Below are 10,379 nucleotides of genomic sequence, written 5' to 3' on the forward strand. Positions count from 1 at the left end.
GTTTCACGGCATACACAAGAGCTCACACAGTTCATTTACGAAAAAAACATCGACGTAATGCTACTATCAGAAACGCACCTCACAAATAAAAACAATTTTCATATACCAGGATACTTGTTCTATGGTACAAATCATCCAGATGGTAAAGCTCATGGAGGCACTGGAATACTCATCAGAAATCGCTTAAAACACCACCACTTAAACAATTTTGACAAAAACTACTTACAATCTACGTCCATAGCCTTACAACTCAACAATGGTCTAACGACTCTAGCCGCAGTCTACTGCCCACCGCGCTTTCCAATCTCTGAGGATCAATTCATGGAATTCTTTAACACACTAGGTGACAGGTTCATCGCAGCGGGTGACTATAACGCCAAGCACACCCATTGGGGATCTCGACTTGTGACGCCAAAGGGTAAGCAATTGTACAATGCGCTTACGAAGCCAGAAAACAAGCTAGACTATGTATCCCCGGGTAAGCCTACATACTGGCCAGCAGACCCAAGAAAAATCCCAGACCTGATCGATTTTGCAATTACTAAACATGTCCCCCGCAACATGGTCACCGCCGAAGCACTAGCAGATTTATCATCAGATCACTCACCTGTTTTTCTAAATATGCTAACTCGCCCCCACATCGTCGACCCACCGTATAGACTCACAAATTTTAGAACAAACTGGCCAAGGTATCAAAAGTATGTCTGTTCACACATAGAACTAACGACGGCATTATCTACAAAGGAGGATATAGACAAGTCAACGGAAACTCTTGGAAACATTTTAGTTTCGGCTGCAAAGGCTTCAACCCCGCCAGTGACGTATGCAAAACCAAACTACATCAAAACTAATCGCGAAATCGAGCGGCTGGTATTAGATAAACGACGCCTACGAAGGGATTGGCAGTCTAATAGATCACCAATTACAAAGCACATGCTTAAGATAGCCACACGCAGGCTTACCAATGCTCTCAAACAAGAGGAAAAAAACAGCCAACGTTCATATATCGAGCAACTCTCTCCCACCAGCACTAAGTACCCTCTTTGGAGAGCTCACAGAAACCTAAAGACTCCAATAGCGCCAATTATGCCACTACGAAGTCCCTCTGGCACCTGGTTTCGAAGTGATGAAGAAAGAGCCAGTGCTTTCGCTGACCATTTACAAAATGTATTCCGACCAAATCCCTCTACCAACACATTTATTCTCCCTCCTTTAATAGCAGCCAATCTAGACCCTCAAGAACCCTTTGAATTCCGACCATGTGAACTAGCAAAGGTTATCAAAGAGCAACTGAACCCAAGAAAATCGCCTGGCTACGACCTAATAACTCCAAGAATGCTCATTGAACTCCCAAAGTGTGCTATTCTTCACATCTGCCTGTTGTTCAACGCAATCGCCAAGCTTGGATACTTCCCTCAAAAATGGAAAAAGTCGACCATAGTAATGATTCCAAAGCCAGGAAAAGATAAAACGCAGCCATCATCATATAGACCGATAAGCTTACTAACATGTCTTTCAAAGCTGTTTGAAAAAATGCTACTCCTTCGGATTAGCCCTCATCTTAGAATAAACAACACACTTCCAACACATCAATTTGGCTTTAGAGAAAAACATGGAACCATCGAACAGGTCAATCGAATCACGTCAGAAATTCGTACTGCTTTTGAACATCGAGAATACTGCACAGCCATTTTTCTAGACGTCGCGCAGGCATTTGACAGAGTGTGGCTCGATGGACTTTTGTTTAAAATAATCAAGCTGTTGCCCCAAAACACACATAAGCTACTGAAGTCATACCTATATAACAGAGTGTTTGCAATAAGATGCGATACAAGCACTTCACGCGATTGCGCAATCGAAGCTGGAGTGCCGCAAGGCAGTGTACTGGGTCCAATCTTATACACCCTGTATACGGCGGATTTCCCCATAGACTACAATCTAACAACCTCCACGTTCGCTGATGATACCGCGATACTCAGTCGCTCCAAATGCCCAATAAAAGCCACGGCACTCCTATCCCGACACTTAACATCTGTAGAACGATGGCTTGCCGACTGGAGAATTTCAATAAATGTTCAAAAATGCAAGCAGGTTACCTTTACCTTAAACAAACAAACATGCCCACCACTGGTCTTGAATAACATATGCATTCCACAAGCCGACGAGGTAACATATCTGGGTGTTCATCTGGACAGGCGGCTCACTTGGCGCAAACATATAGAAGCCAAATCGACACATCTTAAACTTAAAGCAAGGAACCTCCACTGGCTCATAAATGCTCGCTCTCCACTTAGTCTGGAGTTTAAAGCTCTTCTATACAACTCCGTCTTAAAACCTATCTGGACTTATGGCTCCGAGCTGTGGGGCAACGCATCCAGAAGTAACATAGACATTATTCAGCGAGCACAGTCAAGAATTCTGAGAATTATCACTGGAGCGCCGTGGTACCTTCGGAACGAAAACATACACAGAGACCTAAAAATCAAATTAGTAATCGAAGTAATAGCTGAGAAAAAAACGAAGTATAACGAAAAGCTGACCACCCATACAAATCCCCTCGCAAGAAAACTAATCCGAGTATGCAGTCAAAGCCGGCTGCACCGCAACGACCTCCCAGCCCAGCAATAAACTTATTAGGGCATCAATGAAAAAACTATCACTAAGTGAAAGTTAATTAAGTTAGATTAAGATTTGAACACTTATTGTTAGTCTCTTAACACAAAGGGAAGATTCAATAAATAATAAAAAAAGCAAAAAAAAAAAAAAAAAAAGATAAGTCCCTTCAGCTGTGGACCAAGGTCTTCCGCCAAGAAGTCAATGACGTGGTGATTTTAGAACTCACGTAGCAGCAGATTCAGTGGCCCTTCAAACATCCGCACAGCCTCAATTTGGAAGGACTTTGGGAAGCAAATGTCAAAGCGGTAAAACTAACCTTCATTATTCCTTTCAAGGAAACCCAATGACTTATAAGCATCTACTAACTGTTCTCGTCCAAATAGAAGCATACCTCTATTTCAGACCATTATGTCCTTCACCTGCAGACAAGGATGATCTGCAGGCTCTAACTCCTGCAGCCTTTCTCATCCGAGACTCGATGACAGGAAGGGTTTGACAGAGCGGATAGTAGGACGCATCACTGAGTTTAACCCTGGTCTAGATGGCATAGTTTGGCATATGGCATAAATGTCGCTTACCCACCCTAAACTATACTGCAGTTGCTTAAAATAAAAATTGGTCAACACGCACGATGATCGTAGACAGCCATAGCAAACCGTTCATTCGTAAGCAAGGATGGCTAATACTGGACCCAGTATTGGGGCGGCATGTACTGGCGATTGTTCACCTTTACAATGAATTATCTGTCGATCAACTGTCAGCTCATGAAGGAGGAAGAAAATATCTAACAGCTGGTAGCGCATAGTTATTGTTCATCACATAAATGGAATACCATTGTTTTCGCTTTTAAGTGTTCACCTTGTTTCATCGTGTTTCACATTGTGAAATTTTTAGTTTGCACCCACTAGCTGACTAACGGATATCTGGTAGCCGAGGAACTCGACTCTCTCTTGTTAAATCTGATTTTGTTATTTGATTTAATCGATATCTGTATATTCGATTATTTACTATGTATTTGCCACCTGTCCATAGGTACTTCTCGTGTGATATTTTCAAATTGAATTCCATTTTTTTTAAAAAGGCAGTGTGGAAGTCAAAGATAAACTGCAGAACGGAATGTTTAGCTTAGTTGAAAAAAAGTTGCACAAAACAAGCTGTAAAACATGAGAGAACGCTATAGTCGAGTTCCCCGACTATCTGATACCCGTTACTCAGCTAGTGGAAGGGAGAAGGAGAGTCTTAAACACAGTTTTTGGCGGTTTGTAGGCGTTATAGTGGCCGTGGCAGAAAGTTTTTTGGCAAATCGATAGAAATTTACAAGACTAATACAAAAATGAAAAAATATCAAAACATTTTTCAAAAGTGTGGGCGTAGCAGCTTTGAGCGGTTTGTGGGCGTTAGAGTGGGCGTGGCAAAAAGTTTTTTGGCAAATCGATAGAAATTTACAAGACCAATACAAAAATGAAAAAATATCGAAACATTTTTCAAAAGTGTGGGCGTGGCAGTTTTGGGCGGTTTGTGGGCGTTAGAGTGGGCGTGGCAACCTGAATCGACAAACTTGCGCTGCGTCTATGTCCCTGGAGTCTGTATACTTAATCTCAACTTTCTAGCTTTTGTAGTTCCTGAGATCTCGACGTTCATACGGACGGACAGACGGACGGACAGACGGACAGACGGACGGACAGACGGACATGGCCAGATCGACTCGGCTATTGATCCTGATCAAGAATATATATACTTTATATGGTCGGAAACGCTTCCTTCTGCCTGTTACATACTTTTCAACGAATCTAGTATACCCTTTTACTCTACGAGTAACGGGTATAACAAGAGAGAACGCTATAGTCGAGTTCCCCGACTATCTGATACCCGTTACTCAGCTAGTAGAAGTGCGAAGGAGAGTCTTCAACACTGACAGTTTTTGGCGGATTGTGGGCGTTAGAGGGGGCGTGGCAAAAAGTGTTTTGGCAAATCAATAGAAATTTACAAGACTAATACAAAAATGAAAAAATATCTAAACATTTTTCAAAAGGTTGGGCATGGCAGTTTTGGGCGGTTTGTGGGCGTTATAGTGGGCGTGGCAACATGAATCGACAAACTTGCGCTGCGTCTATGTCTCTGGAGTCTGTATGCCTAAATTAAACTTTCTAGCTTTTGTAGTTCCTTTGATCTCAGCGTTCATACGGACGGACAGACAGACAGACGGACAGACAGACGGACGGACAGACGGACATGGCCAGATCGACTCTATTGATCCTGATCAAGAATATATATACTTTATATGGTCGGAAACGCTTCCTTATGCCTGTTACATACGTTTCAACGAATCTAGTATACCCTTTTACTCTACGAGTAACGGGTATAACAAGAGAGAACGCTATAGTCGAGTTCCCCGACTATCTGATACCCGTTACTCAGCTAGTAGAAGTGCGAAGGAGAGTCTTCAACACTGACAGTTTTTGGCGGTTTGTGGGCGTTAGAGTGGGCATGGCAAAAAGTTTTTCTGCAAATCGATAGAAATATACAAGACTAATACAAAAATAAAAAAATATCTAAACAATTTTCAAAAGTGTGGGCGTGGCAGCTTCGGGCGGATTGTGGGCGTTATAGTGGCCGTGGCAGAAAGTTTTTTGGCAAATCGATAGAAATTTACAAGACCAATACAAAAATGAAAAAATATCTAAACATTTTTCAAAAGGTTGGGCGTGGCAGTTTTGGGCGGTTTGTGGGCGTTAGAGTGGGCGTGGCAACTTGAATCGACAAACTTGCGCTGCGTCTATGTCTCTGGAGTCTGTATGCTTAATCTCAATTTTCTAGCTTTTGTATTTCCTGAGATCTCGACGTTCATACGGACAGACAGACGGACAGACGGACGGACATGGCCAAATCGACTCGGCTATTGATCCTGATCAAGAAAATATATACTTTATATGGTCGAAAACGCTTCCCTGCCTGTTACATACTTTTCAACGAATCTAGTATACCCTTTTACTCTACGAGTAACGGGTATAAATAGATATTCAGCGCCAGTCGAATATCACAACATGGTTTTGTCCCATACAAAACTAGAAGAGAATAAAAAGAATATAATTATTTGCTTCCATTATTTTATTTCAGATTTAATAATTTGTAAATGGGTTTCAATATTGTCATAGTTTGTATTTGGAATAAAAGTTGTAATGGGAATGGTAGGTATCCATAGTCCATGTCTGTGTGCTATTTTTAACCGCGAAGTCAACTGTTTCTTCCATTTTGTCCGACGATTTTGAAACCATGTTTTTACTTGAACTTCCGTCAAGGATAATGACTTTGACAGCTCAACGCGTTTGCTGACGCTAAGATATTTGTCTAAATGAAACTCATTTTCAAGACGTTCCAGCTGTGAGGCACTATAGGCTTGACGAGGTTTTCTGTCAGTAAATTTCTTTCTCATTTGTTTTTCTTTGGAACAAAAAACGGGTATTTTTAAAGTGTAATGTGAAGATTATAATTATTTAAATCAAAAACCATACCTTGGAAGTTTGTAGAGTTGATTATGTAAGAGTGAAAAATATTGTCTGTTGGCCATACAAAGCGCGAGACAGTGCTGTCATCAAATGTAAAGGGAATCTGGAGGGGGTGTCCGTGGCATAAATCAAAATTTGTAAATTGGGTTTTTTTATTTTGAACTCTCTGAGGAAAGCTAAATTCATACAGTTTCGGTACATCGCCTGAAATATGAAAATTCTTCATTATTTTTTAATAAATTTTAGACGTTTTGTATTTATTGGACCTTTATTGAGTCCTGTTTGATACGCAGCTCATCAATATTTTCGAACTTACTAGTACCGAAAGTGCTGAGTGGTTCGATTCGTCGACAATAATGAAGTTTTTATAAACCGAGAGAAGCCGATTTATTTAAGTACTCAGATAATGTCGGTTACGCTAATAAAAACTTTTGACATTTAAATGAATATTAAAAAGCACCATTTTTAAAACCTTTAATGGCGCCAAAAACATTTTTGCTATGTGTTATTTTGTGGGCGTAGCCGTGGTCTTGGGGTAAATGTTTTTGTCACAAGCCTTAGATTAAGTATTGTTGTTAGAATATTCGGGTCCTGCCGCTGTGCTCTCTTCGCTTTCCCTATTTGGAGGTTGAATGCAGAGTCAGTTGAGTATGCGTTAATTTCAATCGGAAGTAAATGGTATCTGATAGTCGAGGAACTCTGCTTGGCGTTCTCTCTTGTTTTTTTAACTGTCGTGAGTCAGATTGGAAAATATTTTTTTGTCACAGATAATATAAAGAATATGAACAATAAGCCCACTTAGCTGTAACAGCAGGACAACAGGTATGACAGTACATAAAGCAAAGATACAGCACATAAACATGGATTCCAAATAGCCGGATGTATTGCAAAAGATATCGATCATTCAAAATAAAAGTTTTTGCTAGTGCATGGCGATATAATATAAATAAACTGTACCTACTAAAATAGTACATTGTATGGCAAACTCATCTTGCTTTCGTTTTCAAAGCATGAGGTAAAATATCTCGCCTACAACTTCGACTTGCAATACTAAAACGAACGAATAAAAATTAATGACCTTTTTAAAAACTTGTGGGCGTGATAGTTTTTCGAGGCTTATGATCCTTTTGTTGGGCGTGCAATAAACATACCAGCAACAACATGGTGTCCAACATAGTCACACAAACTATTATTTTAGCTTAAAGTAAAAAAAGGCTCCCAATACAAGAACTTAATCGCGATGTGTTCTCTTCGAGTTGCGAATTCATCCTTGTCTTCAGTGTGACTACAACTGGAGTTTAAAATGTTGACTGTACATTACAAATTCCTCTATACGATTTAGCTGTTTAGCTTGAGCCCTGCCCAAAAATCACATATAAATAATGAGAATTACCATCAAAAGTGATCAGTCAACAACCAATCAATCTGCCAGATATTTGTCTTAAAGTATGTATAGTATATCGCAGCTGTATGTGTACAAACACATTGTGCCAAGAAAATAATTTAAACGAATACATAACAAAGAAGTATACATAACATGAGACATTTACGATAATATAAACTATATTAATATATTCTTGTATTCTTCTATGTATGTATGTTTTTAAGCTATCTGCTTGAATATAGCAAGTAGTATATAAGTCGGGACGGGCTGAATCGATCTAGCATATAAAACATATATAAATGTAGCTGCTATAGTAATATTTGTAAAATAAATGGGGAAACAGTTTTTGATGTTGATTTGTAAATGTTTTAATTCTGTGCACACCAGTTTTTTAATATTTCGGTTTTAATATTATCATAATCGGGATATATTATTAGTGTTCGTATTCGTTTTTGTCTATATAAGCTATGACTTTCCAAATCTTTATCTTACTGTTGGAATGCTAAAGAGCCGACAAAGTGCAAATTTTTGCAAAAATTACACAAAAACGTCTCAGGTCTGACTGAGTCTCACTTCAACAATATTCAAAAAATGACTCCGATATGACTTGTTTCAGTTAACTTTAAAATTGAAAAAGAAAAATTTTAAATGTCTTCGTCTCATAACTGAGTTACTAGACATATACAAGACTAATAAAAAATTAAAACCAAAAAATTTTTCAAAATGTGTGGGCGGAGCAGTTTTGGCCGTCCTGTCGGCGTGGCCACGAAATTTTACGCCGAGGGTACTACTCTAGAATCTGTATGCATAGCTCCCAAAACGTTTATGTATACGGACGGACAGATTAACTCGGCTAGTGGTTCTGATCAAGAACATATATATTTTATCGGAAACACTTATTGCTACCATTTACATACTTTTCACCAAATCGGTAAACCGTTTTACACTAAAAGTAACTGGAATATAAAAAAAATCCACTTCTGAAGAACAAAAACTTCTTACGGCACTATTCGGTTTCACACTATGGAATGTGTAAAAACATGTGTATGTATCTGAAAGCAAAGAGAATAATTAAATCAAAGAAGAAGTAGTTATGACTTCTTTTCAACACGAACAAGAGAGAACGTTATAGTCGAGTTCCCCGACTATCTGATACCCGCTATTCAGCTAGTGGAAGTGCGGGAAAGAGTTTTCAACGCTGACAGTTTTTGGCGGTTTGTGGGCGTTAGAGTGGGCGTGGCAAAAAGTTTTTCTGCAAATCGATAGAAATTTACAAAACTAATACAAAAATGAAAAAATATCAAATTTTTTGGCAAATCGATAAAAATTTACAAGACTAATACAAAAATGAAAAAATATTAAAACATTTTTCAAAAGTGTGGGCGTGGCCGTTTTGGGCGGTTTGTGGGCGTGGCAACATGAATCGACAAACTTGCGCTGCTTCTATGTCTTGGTAGTCTGTATGCTTATCTCAACTTTCTGGCTTTTGTAGTTCCTGAGATCTCGACGTTCATACGAACAGACAGACGGACGGACAGACGGACATGGCCAGATCGACTTGGCTATTGATCCTGATCAAGAATATATATACTTTATATTGTCGGAAACGCTTCCTTCTGCCTGTTACATACTTTTCAACGAATCTAGTATACCCTTTTACTATACGAGTAACGGGTATAAAAATGTCCTTTAAATAACCAATTACGCGTTATATATATACAGAAACAAATTCTTGCTGCTTATTCTCCTTTCTCAATTTTTCTTCCGAATAGCTGAAATGAGCAACAGGATTGCTAAGAAGCTAAAAAAACAAAAAAATGTTAAAAAGAGTAATATCCAACAAATCATCAACTACCCTAAAGATATAGATCTCAAGGTTTAAAATATGTAAGAATCTGAAAAATTGATAAAACCCCGTTTAAGCGTTTTTAAAGGTTTTGTAAGAAACTGTACACTTTGAAAAATGGCCGACATTGATTTTTCCGGCGGTTAAAAACTGTTAAAATCTTTTACTCGTCAACTTAATTTCATTCAACTTGAATTCACATTTCTAGGTCTTTTATAAGGTCTTAAATATCGGTTATAAAAAATACTTTTTATGCTAACATAAATCCTTTCATTTCGATATGATTATAGAATGACTTTTACTTTTAAAATAAAATAAATTTTTCCTTGTAATATATATTTTCTGCCTATTGTTGAAAATCAAGGAATGTAATAAAAATAAAAAATTATTTATGTATAATATTATATTATTGATAATAAGAACTTTGAAAGCAAACATTTTATTTAAGTATACAACTTTTTTGTGAGTTATACATACATATACATACTCACATAAACTGTTATTTAAAGATTAGAAAAGCAAATAAAGAACTTTAAGCTTACAGGCATAAAAGGCATCACTATTTTTTTATAACCAACTTAGTTTTCTTACTTGATATAGCATTTGCATTGTCTATGGATAGGCTATTTAGCGTTGAATTAGCCTCTGCAGTGCTCAAAATGCTGTCAATACTAAACGCTCCGAACTTTTCCTTTTTTTTTATTTTTATACTTTTGCCAATACAAGAACTTAACAGCTGCGGATTCATCTTTGTCTTCAGTGTGACTACAACTGGAGTTTAAAATGTTGACTGTAAAAATACAAAAATTCCCCTATACGATTTAGCGGTTTAAAGCTCGAGCCCCGCCCAGAATTCACACATCGTTATTCAGATGCCTAAAATGTACTAATGAGAATTACCATCAACATGGGCCAGTCAACAACCAATCAATCTGCTTGCTTAGTTTCTTGAAGTATGTATAGTATATATGTGTACAAAAACATTGTACGCGAACAAATAAATTAATGTGTTAATTTGTCACTTAAT

General features: G+C 38.1%; 1 protein-coding gene across 1 annotated transcript; it reads right to left on the reverse strand.

Moving 5' to 3' along the window:
- Positions 1-5,719: 5,719 nt before the first annotated feature.
- Positions 5,720-10,105, reverse strand: LOC120447852 (homeobox protein MSH-D). The gene is made up of 3 exons (XM_039629460.1): positions 9,944-10,105; positions 6,129-6,326; positions 5,720-6,057 (listed from the first exon to the last, which is right to left on the reverse strand). Exons 1-3 carry the CDS (start codon positions 10,098-10,100, stop codon positions 5,720-5,722), a joined length of 693 nt encoding a protein of 230 aa, XP_039485394.1. The 5' UTR covers positions 10,101-10,105.
- Positions 10,106-10,379: the final 274 nt, after the last annotated feature.

Source organism: Drosophila santomea, chromosome 3L (genome assembly GCF_016746245.2).
Source record: "Drosophila santomea strain STO CAGO 1482 chromosome 3L, Prin_Dsan_1.1, whole genome shotgun sequence".
NCBI lineage: Eukaryota > Metazoa > Arthropoda > Insecta > Diptera > Drosophilidae > Drosophila > Drosophila santomea.